We start from the raw sequence: 20,829 nt of genomic DNA, 5'->3' as shown, positions 1-20,829 counted from the left end.
ATGCATTTCAGTTCAGATTTAATGACAATTTGTTAATGCAAGTAATCACACCGTTTAGCACAGATCATTTTCAGCAGCATGATTCAACCTATAGAGAGAGGAAAAACAGAAAAGCAGTTTTCAGTCATACAAACCAAAACAAGCCAGTTCACTTCAGTTCTGTCCTCAGGTAATTCAGTTCAAGTTCAAGCTACAGTACCGCATGCCACAGCCGGAGTCAGAATAACTTCTCAGCCGAAAGGTTATTTTCCTGCACACCTTTGTCAGACGGCAAAGCACAGGATTTGGGGACTATTCCACCAAGAGTGAGTGGGGAAAAAAACAGGAACATACAATGGAAAATAGGAATCAAGAGTCAATCTGACAAAATTACAGACAGGAAAGATGAATGGCAGCTAGTCCCTGTCTCCCCCCAGATGGGGCAATTGTACTCCAAATGTTCCAGGTTTACACCGCTTAACATATCAATTCCATCAGTGCATGGGGTTTCATTGGTCACTCACGGTGGGCTATCATGGGATGATCAGTAAATCATATAATTCCGGATGAATTTAACAATCCTTTTTTTTTTTTAAAGTCTCATTAAAATTCATTAGGCTCCATTAGTTAGCATTTCGTCACTTCCACTGAAGTAGTAGGTAATTGTGGTTGTCCATAGTCAATCCATTCCCATGCGCCTTACCCTGGGTTTGCAACATTATTTTGCTACAGTTCTATAGAATATGCTTCTAGTTAGAAGTGAGTCCATTGTCAGCCAGAATAAAAGTGAAACTTTACAGAAAGTTCCCATAGGGCTTAGGTGTCTGTCTCATAGGATTTTACATTGCCATAAGGAAAAGAAAGCTTTTGAGACATACATGGAAAAAAAGCTGAATCACTGTTGTCTTAATATTACTGAAGATCATACATTTGCAATTGCATCAAACTTTCTTTATTAATTCAGTTATAGGTTCTCTTCATGAAATACATGTCAGTATTAAGTACTGCTAAAAATGTATTTCCAGTCATTATTTTGGCACATTATCATGCAAGCACGATTTCAACGTGACAATTTTCGTGCATGTATTATTTTTCATATGCTTTAAAAAAATCCCACACTCATTTTAAGTGAGTTCTCTTTGCAAAAAGCATTTTCGTACATTTCTCTAGTACCACTATGCATATATGCGTTCATTTTAATATACATTTGAATATTGTTATTCACAAAACTCTCCCTATTATATTTTTTTCATCTTTTCTCACAACATATAAATGCATCAGCATAAAATCCTAACTTTTTCACTTTGTTTACATTTTCTTATCATTGTTGTCTAAAACTCTGCATGCTTTAACGATGCAGAATGTGAACTCATGTTTTTCGACTAGATAGGTTAAAGTGTCTCATCCAGTAAAAGTGATGTAAATGATCTTACAGGTAGTAATTGATAAAGAAAGATATTTTTAACATTTACGCTCCAGCAGGGTGTTAACAGGAAAGTACTAACGTCGTCAGAGTGTAGTGTCTATCCTTCCAATCCAAGTAGTGGATATGGTATATCCCTCCAAGTAAAGTAAAGTACTGCTCCTCTCTCTTGAAATTGTGCACACATCACTGAATATGGGTCTATGGTGTAACGAAACTTGAGGGGAGGGGCCTGCAAAGTACATGGAGGGGGCTGCCCATTATGGGGCTAGTTAGGAGCTCTCCTGCCCATGCACAGTGCTGTAGGGGGTCCCCTGGAGCTCCCACCGCACCGCAGGGGCTGTGGGGGCTATTGGTATGTCCCTGTCTGTGGTGTGCCTGATTACATGCTGTTTATTCTGTTCTGTTGCGGATGTGCATTGACTATTGGCATTGGAAACTCTCATACGAGACATTTGTTTTCTACTACAGTAAGCATTGGCATAACCAATAGGTCTCACTTTTGGAACCGTGTAAGTGTTTCACGAGAGCTATAGGTTTTGTCAATGTTCTTAAGCTATGTTTATGAACAGCATGGCTGCTGTGCAGCATGTTGAAAAGTTGGAGGAAGGGTGACAAAGAAGGAAGCGAGAGAGAGTAAGAAATTGTATATGTGCATTTGCTTGCGACAGAGGAAGCGAGAGAGACAGGACAAGGAAGGAAAGAGAGAAATGGGGAGAGCAAGAGAGAGAAACAGAATGAGGGCGGGAGAGAAGACCAGATGAGAGGTGGACGAGTGATAAGAGAGCGAGCATAAGAGGAAAAGAAATTGATTATTTTGAACATAGGAGGGCTGAAAAAAGTTTTGCCTGAAAATTAAAATTTCTCTTAAGCGCTGGTGAAGTGATAACATGCCTAACTCTGACCAGTCAGTAACAGCGGGACACAGAGTACAGGGTACACGTAATGATTAGGGTGCAGACGTCAGGAACCAGGTGGCACTAGAAAGCTACTGATGACACAGCAGAATACAGACTACAGGAATCACCAGCTAATGGCCAGTTAAAGGACTTGTGCCACTTATCTATCATAACCTGCCTAAATATGAAATATTGTGTGTGCACAGGAGCAGGACACAATATATAAAGATATCCATTGAAGCATTTTAACTTACATCTTTCCACATAAGGCCTTAGGCTACCAGGCTCTGGTTCCTCCCTGCCTCTTTCCCAAGTGCAGAACACCTACAGAGTGAGTCCTCCATCTTTTGGGTAAAGAGCTGCATATATATCTACCTTAGCGCAGCTTGTTTCTCTTAAGCGCACATTCTTCTGAATGTACACACAGGCTTTGAAACCAGAGCAGGCACACGAGCACCTGACGGCAAATTCGGGTAACCGACTGATCGCTTATGGCGGTCGAGGAAGTGATGTTGCGGTATTTACTCGGTAGGCAGATAGTCCGAGGGCGGGTGGCACGAGGGTCGGGTTGTAGTCGTTGTAACGGAGGAGTAATCACTGTCCAAGACTCTTCATTTGTCCTTGACCCGCTCGCAGCGCAGAGGCTTTACTCCTCCGTTACAGCGAATACAACCTGGCCCTCGTGCCACCCGCCCCCGGACTATCTGCCTACTGAGTAAGTACTGCAACATCACTACCTCGACCGCCCTAAGCGATCGGTCGGTTACCCGAATTTGCCGTCAAGCACCAAAGTGTTCACTTTTTTAAGCCCGTTGCCTCGCGCTGCTTTGACTCCTTCCTCCTGCCATTTTCCTTTCAGATTCATCTAATTTGCCCAATTACCGGTTGCGGTTTGCCTAGATTGACACAGCTTTTCCCGGATTCCTCTTACCTTGTTCATACCCACCAGGACCCCTTCTGGTAATTATATATTAATTATATAAACTCCGGCTCTTTGCTTTTTTCCCCATACCTGCGGTCAACCAGATACACTGCATGTTTCTTTACCCTGTCTACTTCTTCTACAGCATCTACAAGTTCGCTTGATGCTCCGCTGATCTTCAATAATCCCGGATCATTACTCTCCTTGTTAGGTGATTTCTACTTAGCTCAATTGTTGTACCTTTCCTATCCCGTGTCCCCTCTCCCTTGGACCACTCAATTACTTATCTATCCTTCCTTTCTTTTTCCCTCAGAATACTACCCTTAACTGCATTACCATAGTCCTGATGATGACCTACAATCATTCAGGTTGAAACGCCGTTGACTACCCAGCCTAGAACTCAGGCGCAGTTGTGGTCAATCTATTTACCTGATTATCTTGTACAAAAACACTGTATATAACTTGCAATTTTGATCACTTGAACTTGATATTTTGCTGTTTATGCTGTTCTTCACACCCCTGTATCACTGCGCCGCCCACTCTCTCTCACTTACACGCCCATTGCTTACCCTGTGTGTTATGGTCATTACATAATTATGTACTGTAGTGCTTCTTAACTACTTACAAAATTATCGTTTATTTCACTTCACCCTACCATTACGTTGTGGTCTCCCTCCCTTTTTTTCCCCTTCCCATTTGTGATTTACATCGCTGTTTTGGATAATTATTAAGGCATCTGACTTGTGGGGAACTTCCGAGCAGTTGGCATGTGTGCTCGAGGTAACGGTGCCAAATGACGGCTGTGTGTGCAGTATGGAGGCACTAACCTGGCAGCTCTGATTTCTGCTGGACCAGGTTATAGCACACAGCGGCCGCTGGACAACACAGCGTCCACCGCAGCATTCGGTGATATAATCTCAAACATACTCAGGAACAAATCTTAGAGCGATAATGCATTTGTTAGTAAAGTGAAAGTGTGCATGGTGCGCTGAAAATAAAAAAAAGCGCCATAGACAGGAGCAGGAAATAACAAATACAAGCGAGCTGCAAGGAGAGGCCAGAAATAAAAAGTAATGCATTGAAACAAAACATAAGGCAACTTGTGAAAGGATCCATGTAGCAGGGTCAGTAGCCAAGGCGGTAACAAACCAGCCACAAGGCAGGACAAATGCACACTGTTTACCAATAAAAGCAATGGAATTTCTAAAAGCATAGCAAGCAACCAATAGAAAAGCAGTGGGCGTGTGTGGGTGTGTTCAAACTTCGCTAAGGGATTACAGAATGCCTCGCAGCGCATGTGCGCTGACTCTAGGCTTGACCTAAAAAAGCACCACATGGTATTGAGGTGGAAAATCTACTAATTCCCAAACAGCAGGCGTACATCTAACCTGCTGCAGCAATGCACTCCCAACACCCTTTGCCCCTTACAAGGTTCCTCTGCTCGGTCTGTGATGAAAGTAAGCAGAGCCCTCAGAGCAGCACAAATGCACTGAATGGCATTCATACATGACAGAGCTGGCGTATGAAGTGTGTCTCTGTTTACACAGTTTCGAATTACTATAAAAGCACGCCGAATATTAATATTTTTTTGTCGGGCGCAACAGTTCTTTTTGTGCCCAAGAGCACTGTACGGGATATAGTCCATAATTGTTGGAAAGCCCATGACGTCTCAGCAGTTTCTTAGTAAATATATGTGTTGTTAAAAAATGTTGACTAACATAGATGAGAGTTCTGGAATTGTAGCTTTCAGTTTGAGAATCTGTAGAAGTAAAAAAAGACCTTTTGGTTGCTGGTTACCAGTTACCAATGGTGGATTGAAAAGAAGACCATACCTCTGCCAATGCCTAAAGTAACTGGTGCTGCATGCCTGGCAATGGCTAAAATCAACCAATGCATGAATGTGCAAGTAACTGTGGTAGGCAGCACAGCCGCTATGGACACAAGGAAATTATCTAATGCATTCAAGCTAAATGAGGAGTCCATTCCCGCAATAAATGTGAGATCTTTTTCCATGTGCAAAGAGTTCAGTGATGGAAGTTGGGAGTCGAATTCCTATCACTGTAAACATTTTTTTTTACAAATGTTATACTCAGAGCCAGACTTTGCTAAAATAGCGTCCTGGGCGTGGGCGGAGAGAAATGTGGTGCCCTTGCTGATGATAGTGAATTAAATGAGACAGCAGGGGGTCCCTTTTGTGTTTACAGGTCAGTACCTGGATGAGCAGGGACTGGCCCCTAAACATACAAACATCCAGGACCTCCCCCAGCTCACCAAAATCCCCAGTAGCTTGGCTGCCACACACTGATGATGGTATTGTTGACGTGTGTCAGCAGGGGTCAGAGGTGAAGGGATGGCAAGGAATGGGACTAAAGGGGAGTTAAACACATCTCCCGCCGTATTATAATGAAGGACTAAAACCACTTTCATCTGGCAAATCAGACAGAAACTAACAGGCAGGGACTGGACAATGCAGGAGCAAGATAAGAAGGGCGCTATTGTTGGCATAACCTTAATACACACAGCTCCATGACGCCTTCAGAAAATTTGCGCCTTCGGCCTGGGCCCATCTAGCCCCTGCTACACCAATTAAGTACCAGAAATAGTAAAAAATAATATAATTTGGAATTTTTCTCGTTACAACTTCAAAAGTCATCTTGCTCACCTGAAATGTTTTTTTCCATTACAAACGGTCGTCAGCAAAATGCCCAAACAATACACTGAACAGGTTTTTCTGGCGAAACAGGCCTACTTTTACCCTTCACTGCCTGTCAGTCTATTCGTCACTTTCAGGAAAGTACTTCCTCGTGGAGCACTGCACGGGGGCCCGAGCTCTCCGATTCCCCCAGAGAACGGAGGGCAGCCGTGGGCGTCCAACATGCTTAGAGCAGCAAACGAGGCCCCTGCACCTAAGGAGGGTGATGCTCAACATGGAGGGAGAACCTGGGACATCAATGACATCAAACTACCCCAGGTACGTCGCCCACACATTGGGCGGGTAAAAGCCAGTCTGTCGGCCATTGTTGTGTATCAGCAGCGGAGGCTCTAATGGCAAACACGTCTGCACTCTTCCCCACCTCGATAGCTTTGTGGGGCTGGGCTGTAACCCAATAAAGTTACAAAACCAGCTGAATACTCCTTATCAATCTTGTAAAGATAATAGCTGATATTGATGGTATTAAAATATAGGTGATATAATTATATGGCAAAATGAAGAGTTTGTTTGGCAGGTACAAAATGTAAAGTCGGGGAGAGTGGCATCATACTAGTTGTCTAGGTGTCACAGTCCATAAAAACCTCTCTTTTAAAGAGCACGCCCAACAAGCGGCTGACTCTGATCTCTGGATTGCGCAGGGTTGATAGACAATATGGTGGTTGTTCAGCGAGACACTGCCGACCACTGTCTTCGTGGTTCCTATTGTTACCTGGAGTGCTCCTGGCAGGCGCGCAACACCCATTGGGCTCACCGGGCTTCAGCCCCCCGTCATGTGTGTCAGCCCGGGCTGAGACAGCCTCGCGGGCTGGCGTCCGTCTATTGCAGCCGCACCCGAGTACTTCACAGGTCTTTAAAAGACCATTTACTCGTTAATGAGGCTTTTGTTGTGTTTTCAGCCCTTCTTACAGCCACTCTGCCTATGGCTGGAAGACTTGGCACCCCCGAAATCTTTTTCAGCCCCCCCGAAATCTTTTTCAGCCCCCCCCGAAATTTGCCTCTAGTTGCCCGCCTGGCTCCTGGGCGGGCCAGGAAAGTTCCAGTTCATTTGGACGCCTTTGAAAGGCATTCTGCTTGCCTCCAGCAGTGAGAGTAGCAGTGGCTTCGCTCACTGAGTTTTCAAATTGAAGTGACACGACCATAACATGAGGTCAGTGGCTCCTGAGCGCTGGAGGCACTCGGGTCCTTCTGAGCCCTGTTTGATTTTAAAGCTAGGCAGCGACAGAAGCCTGAATCCCTGATTCTCAAATTGAATATATTGTCTAAGGTGTTTTTTAAGTGGTACTGTTCTATAGAGGCACTTGCTCATTAGGTCTCGCCTGACCCAGCGCATGCGCTGGTCTGGCGAGACTTATTGAGAGGGCTCCAAAAAGTGCTACCAGGCCAGCCTAGAGCTACAGTGCTTGTGCGCGGGCGCGCGCCACTTTTACCGAGATTACTTTCACTTTAGCGACCGCACGGCCGCTTTGATGTGTGATCGTGATCGCGATCACTTTCACTTTCGCGGCCACACGGCCGCTTTGCATAGCCAATAGGTCTCGCTTTTGGGACCTTATAAGTATTTAGTTATGCAACTGTTGCATAGCTAAACACTTATAAGGTCCCAAACGCGAGACCTATTGGCTATGCCAATGCTTGTTCAAATTGATGTTCTCCATACATACTTAACATAAATGTAGCATTTCCCAGTCCACTATGGTTGTTGGTACAATAAAGGGTGTTGTGGCTGAAGGAACTGAAACTTAATAATCTTTACCAAAGCAGTAGCAAAGAATTTAAAAAGAAAGAGGTGCTTATTTGGAAGGATCCTTAATTTCAGTGTAATGCGGCATTGAATAGAAGGGTGCTCGAACAGTCTCCCTTGCAATATGTCTACCACTATTTATTAATCAGTGAGGTCTTTGGGGGAGTTTCCCAGCTTGTCAATCTCAGCCATCACAAGTCTGTGACAGATCTGTAGAGGCCTCCTTAGACCTCCATCCATGAAGCCGAGGCTCATTCTTGGAGCATTGAGTCTGCACTTGATTAAAGGACCTACTGCCAGTCACTGTGTGTAGTATTCAGGTTATTCACCTAGGCACTCTAGGGGTTTTTGACAGTTATCTCACCTATTACTGTGGGCACCGCTAGAGCGCTCATTGACAGACCTTCCAATATTGTGATTGTTTTTGGTCAGAGTTAGAACCTCTGGTCCAGCTTCTAGGGCAGTGTCATCTGGATCTAAAGGAATTAACCGCTTACGTTCAACAAGATCTTCTGTGTGTTCTACTGTGTTGGTTAGTTGAAATGGAAGCTCTGGAAGTTTTGATCCTAAGCAGACTGTCAGCAGTGCAGATAGCAAACAATTCCTTATAGGTGCTTTCACATTCTGTCGTCAAAGCATACTCTCTCAGTAGTTCTGGTAGATAGATCAGTAAATACGAAGCTTCAGATGGTTTACTTCTGATGAGACACAAAGTTTCGCTGAGCAGGGCTGTCCTCCTGTCCTCTCTGGACATCAGCAATGCCCTTTACAACACACTCCTACTATGGTCCATTGGGATAATACAAGCTTTACCAAAGCGAAGAGTCATGCACATTTTTAGGTCTCGCCTGACCCAGCGCATGCACCGGTCTGGCGAGACTTATTGAGAGGGCTCCAAAAAGTGCTACCAGGTCAGCATAGAGCTACAGTGCATGTGCGCGGGTGCGCGCGCCGCGCTTTACCGCGATTACTTTCACTTTAGCGGCCGCTTTGATGTTTGATCGTGATCGCGATCACTTTTACTTTCGCGGCCGCTTTGCATAGCCAATAGGTCTCGCTTTTGGGACCTTATAAGTATTTAGTTGTGCAACTGTTGCATGGCTAAACACTTATAAGGTCCCAAAGGCGAGACCTATTGGCTATGCCAATGCTTGTTTTTGGTTGCTGTTGGGCAAAGGAAAAACACTACTTAAAAATGTCAGAATGTAGCCAGTTGCAGTTGCGTTTCAGTGACGTTTTCACTTGGATTTGAAACGATAACTTTAGCAGTTTCCCTTCTTTCACAATACTAAGAAAAAGCCTTAATTGTATTATTGAAGGGCTAGATATAGTTTAGAAAGTATAAGAAAATGCTGAATAGGCTATGTATTTTGAGGTTGTTTTTATTATTTTTATTGAAATCAATGAGTTTTAGAAAAGCTTATGTCTTTTGTACGTTTTTTTAATGAATATATTATGCGGACGACTATGTCTAAATATTTTTTTTATTGGCTCTAGCTGTATGCTGTTTTATGTACTGCTACTGCTTTGTATGGGGCTATGCATTGTAGCCGCAGGTGATCCTTGAAATATGTATTACAGCTGTCCCTGAAAATGCAAACACCAGCTATTACTGCAATGTACTCGCAACGGCAAGAAACTCCTTTTTAGGTCTCGCTGAGTCAGCGCGAATGCGCTGCTCGGAGAGACTTTAGTAGGTGAGTTTTCAAAGTGCTGCTGGCTGGCCTAGCGCTTGCGTTCACGCGAGCGTGCACGCGCGAACCGCCAGTCTTCAGCAGCACTTTGAAAACTCGCTCCGCCTCTCCACAATCATTGCTCCGCGATGACATGCTCAACCAATGGTTTCTTTGCTGAGATGGACGCCACAACACTCCCTCGTCATTCTTTCGAGCCGCCAGCTTTGTTTACTTTTGCTCAAGGCCGCGCGATGTCTTTAAGCATTTTTTTTAATTCTCTCCCCTACACCCTCCCTTCTCCGACTCCCTCGTCATTCTTTCGTTATTCTTATACTTTTGTAGCAGGCACCCGTGCACCACTCGCCAGCCTACTTTTGCCGTCACGCGCGCACCACTCGCTCGGCGTGCACGCTTGTTTCTTTTCTCTCTCGTCCTCGCTTCTCTGCCATCACTCGCCCTCCCTCTTCTAGCCCACTCTTTCATCTAATCCTCAGTTCTCTACTTTTATCTCCACTCTCTTCCGACCATCTGTCCTCCCAACAATCCACCCTCCCTGACATCTTCCCTCTACTTCCGCCTCGCCGTTCCCTCTCACACCCTAGCCCCTCCTTCCCCCACACACGCGCCCTTTCCTTCCCACTGTCACGATTCTCCCTGATCACACGCCCTGAATATAGAATCACCCCCTGGGATTTGGATGCTTACTAAAGTAATTTGCTAAAAACTGCATGGTTTTCCAATCGCCCATATCTTGGTTCCCTCGCCTCACTTAGCTGTAGAGGAGCTGAGTAGTTTCCCACAGCGGAGCCTGCGGGCTTTTACACTGGACTCACCCTACCAGGATGCCAGCCACCAGAGAACAAAAATCCGCAATGTTCTTGGAAGGCCAGACCCAGGTCGGACAACTTTTGCCGTCGTGCGCGCGCACCACTACTATTCTCTAATGGCGGTCTCTTTTCCCAAGCATCAGCAGGGATCTTTTCACTCTAGTGTTGTCATCCCGGAAGCTCCGCCCTTTATAAACACGACGGTGCTTGAAATAAAGGATGTATTTTGGGCGCTCTCTCTTTTGCTCAGTACGCGTGCCCGCTTAAACTTCTGTCTCAGCTGTAAGTTACTTTCCACAAATACCGCGCCGCTGTATTCAAGGCACAGGACATTGGTGTTTTCAAAATAAAAACATTTTCGAACAGTTATTTTCCTTGAGCATTTCTGCCGATCTAGGAGTTGCACCAGCCTTGTACTTAAAACAACATTTAAGTACCACTGTGTTCGCATTCATTACTCTACTTCCAAAACACTATACTATGTTTGTACACTTGCCAAATGTTAGCTATACTTTGCAAAGAGCAGAAATCACGCCGTTCTTTTAGGATTCTAGCGACCTCTAAACTATATCCCTCATCTTAGAATCAGTCTACATGGTTTCACGTTACGTGAAGAATCTTGAAAGAATTGCTCTTATTTAGAAAAGTGTGAGTGAGAAACAGTTCCGGTTTTGTGCTTCAAAAATAAACCACCCTGTTAGCCATCGTGGGGCAAATTCAGCGAAGAATAGTGAATCCTTGCTGACATGGGCATGTTCCCAATATTTCCGTTGATTTACTTTATCATGAGGAAGTCTCTAAACAAACCTTGTGTGATTTTAAAACTATGGCAGTCATTGTTTGTTTTTTAGCTTAACAGCCCTAAAACTCAATGATCAGATTATCCGAGCACAGAGGGTTAGTTACATTCTTCATACGAAGTCATCCCATTCCATAGACCAATGGAAAACGCGGTATTTGGAGCAATTGTACCACCTCATGACGAACCGGGCTTTAAGGATGAACAAGCATTGGCATAGCCAATAGGTCTCGCCATTGGGACCTTATAAGTGTTTAGCCATGCAACAGTTGATGCTGTTGTACCAATGATATTGTGCTGCATAACTAAATACTTATAAGGTCCCAAAGGCGAGACCTATTGGCTATGCCAATGCTTGTTATACTTTGGTTTTCAGGGGCGCGAAGTTGAATAGTCAAGGCCAGTAAAGCGTCTAGAACCAATACAACAAGGGGAACCCCTGCGAAATGGATGTAGGTAGAGATTCAGGGGAAAACAGCTGAATAAATACAAAAAAGGAGCTGAATAAATACAAAAAAGGAGGTCTCTACCTATGGATTTCAGAGCGTACAATGTATCGTCTTTTTAGTATGTCAAACACATGGACTAAGACAACAATAAGAAATAACAAAAAAAATTAGATTCGGAGCATAATCGAGAATAACAAATTTATATTTATAAGAGTTTTATTTTTAAATAGAATCGATTTCGAACAGATAAATTTAGTACATTGACTGGTTAGTTATTGATACAAAAAGACTTTCAAAATAACAGTGAAAATATTGAACAGGGTCCCAAAACGTACTCAGACACTCACTGGCTTACACATTCATACCGGAATCATCCCACACCGTAGACACTAAGATCACACATTCACATATAAAAGGTATAAATAGCCCAAAGAAAATTGAATTTGTGAACAAAACTCAATATATACACAGAATCACATGAATATTCAATGTCGTGTTATGTGACACATGTTCAGATTTGAGAAATTAGGGCTTGGGTGGGCCACATGAAGACGCCGATGCGCGTTTCGGTGAATGCACCAAAATGTAGGTGCCACCTTCTTCAGGGCAAACAAAACCAAGAGTTGTAGTATGGATTTGTACTGGGACCTGTGAGATCGCACATAGGGATGAGCAGGATAGCTCAAGTTAAAATCATTTGATGCGTTTGCTTGAAATTCTGAAGCGAAAAAGGACGCTCTTGGAATCAGAGACAAATCCCTTATCAAGGGAATTCCGGATGCGAAAGAATTAGGTTGCCAATTCTGAATGAAGCAGGGCTTTAATGGGCCATGGAGGGATAATGATATAAGCACATCTTCGTAAAAATCACGGAAAGGTTCGTCGTGATAGGATTTAAACAGGGCTCATGAATTGCGGGTTAAAGTTGGTGTACTGTCAATCCAGAGGGCTCCAAGCGGGAAGTAAAAGCCTCAGGTGGAACTGATCGGTTCAATATTTTCACTGTTATTTTGAAAGTCTTTTTGTATCAATAACTAACCAGTCAATGTACTAAATTTATCTGTTCGAAATCGATTCTATTTAAAAATAAAACTCTTATAAATATAAATTTGTTATTCTCGATTATGCTCCGAATCTAATTTTTTTGTTATTTCTTATTGTTGTCTTAGTCCATGTGTTTGACATACTAAAAAGACGATACATTGTACGCTCTGAAATCCATAGGTAGAGACCTCCTTTTTTGTATTTATTCAGTAAAGCGTCTAGATCAGGCAGCAGAGGTATCACTTACAATTAATATAATTACCAAGAGGGGGTATTATTTGGGTAAATATATAAGACTTTTATTTTCATTAAGGAACTATGGGCCTTATTCTGATGTCGGTGAGCCCGCCGCAGAAGCATCCGACCTCCGGATTATGATACGGAGGCCGGAGGCATCGTGAGGAGGGGCCGACCACAGCTTTCCGACCGTAATCCCTATGATTATGATGTTTGTTTCCTTTGGCCTGTACATGGCAGTCCGATCGCCATGTACAGGCAGACAGAAAGGGAGTTTGGGGGCCCCTAGCAGGCCCCCGTCTGCCATGGGCCTCCACTATGGGGCCGGCACATGTGACGGACCCCAAACATCCATGCACTGTGTGCCAGGCACCACGTGGTACCTTACACACAGTGCATGGATGTTTAAAAATATGCCTTTTTCAATGCAGTTTGTGCTGTGGCCCCTTTCCAGGCTGTAGAACAAGCCGCAATTGAAAAAGGCATATTTCTGACCACCGTTCTAGCAGTCGCATTGTAATACGGGGGTAGAAACACCGACTGCTAGTAGGGTGGTTCCACTCCCGATGTGATTTCGGTCAGACGATAGTCCTACTGGCATCGTAATGAGCTCCCATGTTTAGTAACTTTAAGAAGTGGTTGTAGCATTAACTACTCTTTTGAAATAGTATATTGAGTAGATTCTTTGTGAGTACTTAATTATCAGTGGTTATCTTTAGGGTATATGCTCCATTATAAGTGGTTATCTTTAACCACCCCTGCAAGGTGCACTTTGTGCACTTTTGTGTCCCCTGCACCGCATGCCTGAACTGGAGGTATTTGCTATTATCTTATTTTTGGGGTTTTGGCCCCAGTCTTACACCAATCCAGTATTTACATGACGGCCTGGTCCTTTCCTTGACCCACAAGAGGTGCACCAAGTGAACCCCTCATAGTGAAACCTCGACTACTGTCCCTGTCACAAGTTTCACACCTGCAGCTTAGTGGTGGCAGAATACTGTGTTTTGTAATTATTATAATGTGACCTGGCTGTTTACCGGTGTTGTGTGAGTGGAAGCCTACTGGTTCAATCACCCCAAGATCCACTGCTTACAGGGAACCCAGAGTCCTAGCACTAACATCTTGTCGCTTGAACATGTGCTTGTATGCTAGTGAAATGGTGAGTCGTACATGAGAGTATGAGCGGACCAGGGTGACATAGACCTGTGGATTCCATTTTGGAAGCTGTATACCTGGTCATGTACTCAAGATGAAGGTGAGGCTATGTTCCCAGACATTGGAACTGTTTCTGACATTCCTGAGACTGGGGGAAGGAACTCAGACACTGAAGTGGGGAAAGAGGAGACAGGCTTCTCTCTAGAAATTCGATCAGGGGCGTTCTCATACAGAAGGCTGCTGATTAGTCTTCCTGGAGCTGCCATTTTGTGGATACCACAGTATCTGATGTCAGGGCGTGAAGGGTCCTTAGAAGGAGAGCAGCCCTTTCTGTCTCTTCCTGATCACTGTTTGATGTGGCTGTTGATAGTCAAGGTGCAGACTGCTCACACCTCTTTGCACCTCTGTTGTGGGTGCTCCAGCCTAAAGAGTTTATATGATGTTACAACGCAAACCATTACAACGCATGCTTTTACAATGCAGACTTTACAACGCAGTTATCATTACATCGCATGTTTTTACAACGCATACCATTACAACGCAAAATCCTTTGAATGCACTAAAACATCCATTACAACGCAAACAATTACAATGCATACTAGTACTACGCATACCATTACTAAGCACTTTTACAAAATTAAAATATTATAAAAAAATGTAGGCACATGCATTGTAATAGCATGTGATGTAATGGTGCCTGCATTGTAAAAGTTGTGTTATAAAGGCATTATGATGTAATGCCGGCATTGTAATGGACGTCTCCCCCCTAAAGACAACCCTGCTCTGAGGAAAAAGGACCGACCCAAAACAGTTCTGAAAAGGCAGCCTGAGACTCCACATACCATGGCTGCCAACTCTGTATAAAAGTGGGAGCAGCTGACCCACTAATTGTTCCAGTTCCAAGTTCCCTTCAACCAAAGAGTGAATACACCTTGGAGAGTATTCAGGGGAAACACTGTGCAACCAAGGGCTAATGTGTATCTGACAGCCTGCTCTCCAGAAGTGAGGGACCATCAACTGGAGTCAAATCTAACAAAGGAGTTGCTGACTTGCCCTGGTGTGCAAGGAATACTGTCTGAATGGTAGGAAAGGAAAGCACTAACCCAGGCAGGGGCAGATCGATCGAAGTGGCTGTGCCAGTTGACCCTGGTGCAGCGTCCATCAAACAGAAGTCTCCCAATTTGTACGATCAATATGGGCAAGAGCGCTAGTTGATTTGAGCAGCTTATTTGGAGAAATCTGGGCACTGCTGTAGTGTGCCAGGTAGTCTCCTTTGTAGTATCTACATTTTTGTTGCTAAGACCCTGGAGCTTGTGTGCCTAATTGGCTGGCCTGACTGAAGGGATGGGTATCTGCCTGTGGCACCACCCATGTGCCAGTGAACAGAGATGGTGTGACCATGGCCCTCCCAGTTTGTGCTGTACAGTCCTGACCATGTCAAGGAAGTCAAGTAGAGAACCCGGCACTGCCCCAGATGTGCCCAGGAGCAGGCCCTACTCCAAAGATCCAAGACCATTACCTCGTCACACTAAGTGCTGAAGAGTGTTGCATGCAATGCAGGATTCCCCTGCACACCACGGTGAACCCACCGCCACATGAAGGTTCAACAAGGCCTCCGACCTGCATCACTACAGACAGATGAGAGACTGAAATGAGGCTCAGGCCGTCAAGACTCTATGTGGGAAGGGGGAGAAAGGGCTGCACCCAGACTAGTAACTTTGCCACATTAACACTGAGGATTCTGAGACTGAGTTAAAGGGAACGAGGGGGTTGGAGTAGAGTGTCTAGAACAGGGGGTGGGGGTCCCACTTTGTAGCATGAAATACTCATACCCGCAAGTCAGGTATCCCAGCATTATTGTAGTTTTTAGTATTTTGCTTTCTGTGTTCTGAAGTAATATATTTTGTAAAGGGAAGCACGGGGCAGGCAATTATCTTATTGCACTGCTGGGTGTAGTTTTGATTGCTTTGTCCAAGTAACCACTCACATACCTCCCGAGAAGCCATCACTGCTACTGAGAGTCAAGTGCTAAAACGGTTCCACTTGCCCCAGGTGTAGAGCCAGAGCAGGACAGGCCCAGGGCAGAAAAAAAAATGACCCCAGCCCCCATGGCAGTGGCTACTAGCCTCTGTCGGCCTGTGGCCTCTCAAGCAGAGTCTGACAAGAGGCTACTCAAAGCCAAGCACAACAGCCTGCTTTTCCTAGGACAGAATTCTATTTCTGGTCTTATTTTCTGCTGATTCTATCTGTTTAGCCACAATGGTAGACAAGGGGACCACGCAGGCACACCATTTGGGGTTATCTGCTGCTTTGGAAAGGAGTGACCATCTCAGGGTGCAGTGGAAGTCAGAGGGCAGCAGCTGCAGGCAGCAATGAACAGACCGAGGACTTGGGTAGCTACTCATAAGATGCGAAAGGTAGGACCAATGAAGTACGGTGCAAGCACATGCGCCTTGCAGTTCCCTAGGCCATATCAATAAACGTAAAAGGCGGTACAATATGCAGGCACATGGGTCTTGCTGGGTCCCCAACAGCAGCATGTTTCAAATGCTTAGTGCAAGAACTTAGCACCATAGAGTCCTTGACACTACAGGGAGAAACAGTTGTGCGGCAAATGTATGGTGCAGGTACCTAATACTCACAGAGTCATCTTCACCACACAGGGAAACAGTTGTGTGGTAAATACAGGGTGCAGGCACATGGGACTCACAAAATCACTGAGGACACACAGTGAAGCAGTTGTGCAGCAAATTCAGTGTGCGGGAACACAAAGTTCACAGAGTCATCTGCAACACACGGAGACACATTTTAGAATGATTTGAAATTTGGAAGAGAACCCTTCAACAAACTCCTTCCAAATTGCGAATCAGTATCCATTTGCAATTCCGTTTTAGAAGTTGGTAAAAGTTTACTGAATCCTAAAATGTGATCAGTTCATAGTAAAAGCCTATTTTGTGGTTATAAATGCATGTTTTGCGAATAGCAGTGTTTGCGACTGAAAAATATGTTAGTACATCAGGCCTATGTTGTCTTCTAGAGCACTCTTCACTAGAGATGCACGAGGTCGGTTGGACAGCAGTTGCAGGCTCCTGGTCTTGGTAGGCTCAGAAGTTCAGACATTCTCACAGCACGTTGCGGATCTCTGAACTCGGGCTCTGGCTGAGCGGAGCTTCTTCCTTAGTCCTTACTCTTAGAAGAGAGACAGGTATGCTTATTGTCTCTGGGGCTCTCCTAATTGGGTGTGTACAGCCCAAGAGTGGAAAGGTGAGCACTGTGCCAAAGAACCACTGCAAGCATAAAACAAGCATTGACATAGCCAATAGGTCTCGCCTTTGGGACCTTTTAAGCCTTTAGCTGTGCAGCACATTGACCTGGGTGCTGTGCCACCAGGGATTGAAGAGCTATACAATTACTACACACTCAAACATCATGGGCACAGGTCAAACCCAGAGCACCTGCTCATTAATATTTACAGTAATAGATTAATACAAGCAAGTGCCAGCATAATTGTGCTAACATGCACTGAACAAAAGTGCTTATTTGTTTGCCTTGTAAATTGCTGATTGTAAAAGCCTTTTGATAAATATCTGCTACAAATTACAAACATGTCCACTCCAGGCCATCGGGCACTCTTGACTTGGCGTAGGAACCGAGCTGTATCAGCCTCACAATAGAAAGCATTACCTATTCCATTCATTTACAATATATGTCTGTTTCTAGCACACCAAACGCGTGATGTCTGATTTCAACTCATTAGTTAGATTTATTTCCGAAGAATGAGTAAGCCACAGCAGAGATGAAGTACATATAGCCCAATGACCAGTAAGAAGTAATTTATAGAAAAAAGAATAAATAAGTGCAATGGGCCCACAGCTTTTATGGGAAGTGACAAAGAGGCTGGTGCATGGCAGGGTTACCGATAGAGACGACAGAAATTCCTGTGTGTTAAGTGAAACATGGTAATGTTGCCCGCACTGCGGAAATTAGGCTGATCCACTGATCCGTGGGTTGAAAAACCCCTCAAAAAAGCACAGTTGCTATTTTAAGCATTGTGAAGGAAAGGACTGTGTGTTTAGTTTAATGCAAACTGCATTAAAGTAAACATATTGCTGAGACCGTCACAGTTCCTTCAAAGCAACTTTCCCTTGCAGGGAAGTATAAGGTGCCTCGCCTGCCTGCAGTTTCCCCGCAACAGGCGGAAATCATGTACAAGCTCCCCAGCTGAGGAAGTTTCTTTGAAGAGCACAATCAGGGTCGGCCATTGTAATTAACTTACCATAGTTACAAGTTGATCACAACAACCAGGCCCTGGCCGTGCTGGGCAATACAACTATTTCTCATTCCGTGCATTCCCAATGCAGGGAACAATTAATTCTTTTTTTGCAAGGCATTTCACCCATTTTCTTCCTTCTTTTTCTAATCCAGAGCAGGCGATTGCAAGTTTTTCTACCTCATCCCAATCTATTAAAAAAATCATCAATGCCCGATGGGAATTACTACAAAATGAAAATGACTTCAATGGTTTATTTCAAGTTAAACCTCTCTTCGCCTATACCAAAGGGAAAAACTTACGTTCCTTATTAGCATCACCAAACCCTAGTTCAAAACCTGAGGATTACCTTGGCACCAAAAAATGCACAACTTGCATTCACTGCAATAATGTCATAACTGGCAATACTTTAACTCACCCTGTATCAGGTTCTAAAATCAGGTTAAAACACACTAGTGATTGCAATTCATCCCATGTGATTTATTGTATTAAATGCCCCTGGGGGAAAGCCTATGTGGGCAAAACTGAACGTAAACGTAAAATTCGAATAACTGAACACAAAAGTAAAATCAGAAACAAAAATACCACATCAAGCATAGCTACCCATTGGGAAGCTAAATACACAATATCCCAATTGCGTTTTCAAATCATTGAAAAAATTAATGTACGACCAGGTATTGATATCACTAAAACCTTACTCCAAAGAGAAATGTTTGGGATACAAAAACTTAAAACAATGTCCCCTACTGGGCTCAATGACCGATTTGATATGAGCTGTTTTTTGTGATGCTTCCATATGGATACTGACTCAGAATGCATGGCAATAAGTTACTAACTAATTACTTTGTCGGTGAAGGTTTCCACTTACGTTCACAACTTTCTCCTTTTTCTCTATTTACATTCTTTATTTTTGCAGTATAATTACTGTTTTATCATTCTTTTAGGCATCAATTCCCTTTCATTTGTGCATAACATTTTTTTCTCGGATTAGCTTATTTACTTGTTATTCCCCCCGTTATTTTATTCCATATTCTCTACACATTGACTTTTCCACTCTGTTGGAAACTTTATTCCGTTCATTTTCCTGTTCTAAGATGGCCACCGCAGTTTCTATCTCAGTCCTATTTCTATTTTTATCATCCACGCACGTATTTCAGGGATGAACACTCCAGTTCAGCGTTATCACCTTAGTCGCTGATCCGCTTTCGTGGTTAGCCACGAGCAGCATTTTTTAAAACGGTAAGCATTCTGTTTCCTCAGCCGGTCCTCCATTCGGTTTTATTTATTGGTCTATAGCGGGCTCACTTTTGCCTTATTGTTGCATTTTTCACAGATCGACATCACGACCACTACTTTCCCTTGCAAATTTATTTTCGAGTTCTGTGTTATATACGGACCGAGGGGTAAGTTTATAACCTTTACGTAGAATGACATAATCTCTTTGAAAACCGTTTGTCTGTTAGATGGGACTAGCTCGTTTACTTTGTTTTCCATCTGTATTTTTCAGCCCGCCTTGCATCTAAATTGCCACTGCCATGAATTTACTACTTTTATCCGAGGTGAGCTCACCTCCATTTATGTACATTGGAATTGATTCTCACCTTTCTTGCTTCTTTTTACCCCTTCATTCTGGTACACAGCACATTTGGGCAGACATTTTAAGATTAACGCACATATTTCAACCAAATTGGTTACTTATTCCATTTCATTTTTTATGGATCTCTCTCACAACGTTTTTGGTTTATACTAACAGCACCACGAATCACCAGTACGTTTTAAAACCTGATAGACCACGTCAATACTAATTGAAGTTCTCACCGTTTTTTAGAGTTTGCTTCAAGTTAAACTTACCCAATACACCATGCTGATATGTTTTTTGGTCCCCATCTGGGGTATGTTTAAGAAACTTCAGTATAAGCTGATATGTAATGTAAATATTTACGTTCACAGGTTGCCCCTGAAGAAGGGACGTGTCAGTCCCGAAATGCATCGGGCTTTCTTTAAATATGTTCATGTACATCGTTCATATGTAATGATTATGATGTATCTATTTGTTGATTCATTCGTTAAGCCAAAAATTGTATAGTGGCGTGAATATATACTTTTTCAGTTGTTGTCAATATACTGAATATATTTTATGTGAAATTGGACATAAAATACAAATGTCAATACATATACCTCATTGGCTCAATTAGTTTATCGCTTCGTTGTAAACAATTATTGTACTAAAAGGGTTCTGTAGTAATCCGCAGCATTGTGCACAGTGTAAACTATCCTACAGGCTAGTTCCCTTTTTCTGTTTAATCATTGAGTCTGACACTGTTTAATATTTATATGCGACTACTGACTTTCCTGATCAGATCTTATGCTATCAATTTCCTAAAGCACGCGTATAACTAAGTTGATTCTGATGGTTGACCGCTCCCAATAGTCCGCTTTGGACTCATTTCATAAATGCATGAGAGATATTTCTGCCTGACTCAGAGTTAGTTCCCTAAAATTCAATAGAGACAAAACTGAAATGATATATTGCGGTATCGGGAAACCGATTTAGGCATTACCAATGGATTTCTATCCCCTGGATGACAGGTCATTGCCGCTGGTCACTTCTTCTGTGCGCCACTGGGGAGCTTATATGAATATGGATCTTTTACTTATGTGTGGTGTTCATACACTCTCTTCATCCTGCTTTTAC

At 43.5% G+C, this 20,829-nt stretch overlaps 1 protein-coding gene across 2 annotated transcripts in view; it reads left to right on the top strand.

Annotated features, from left to right (window-relative positions):
* Positions 1 to 6,018: 6,018 nt before the first annotated feature.
* Positions 6,019 to 20,829, top strand: part of GCM1 (GCM transcription factor 1) — a 289,129-nt gene continuing 274,318 nt past the window's right edge. For both annotated transcript variants that reach the window (XM_085610845.1, XM_085610844.1), the window contains exon 1: positions 6,019 to 6,194. In XM_085610845.1, coding sequence (XP_085466971.1) covers positions 6,099 to 6,194 — 96 coding nt within the window. In that variant the 5' untranslated portion in view covers positions 6,019 to 6,098. The remainder of the gene's footprint in view (positions 6,195 to 20,829) is intronic.

This window comes from Triturus cristatus, chromosome 6, assembly GCF_964204655.1.
Source record: "Triturus cristatus chromosome 6, aTriCri1.1, whole genome shotgun sequence".
NCBI lineage: Eukaryota > Metazoa > Chordata > Amphibia > Caudata > Salamandridae > Triturus > Triturus cristatus.
The sequence above is the reverse complement of the archived record's forward strand: the minus strand, read 5'-3'. Positions and strand labels throughout refer to the sequence as shown.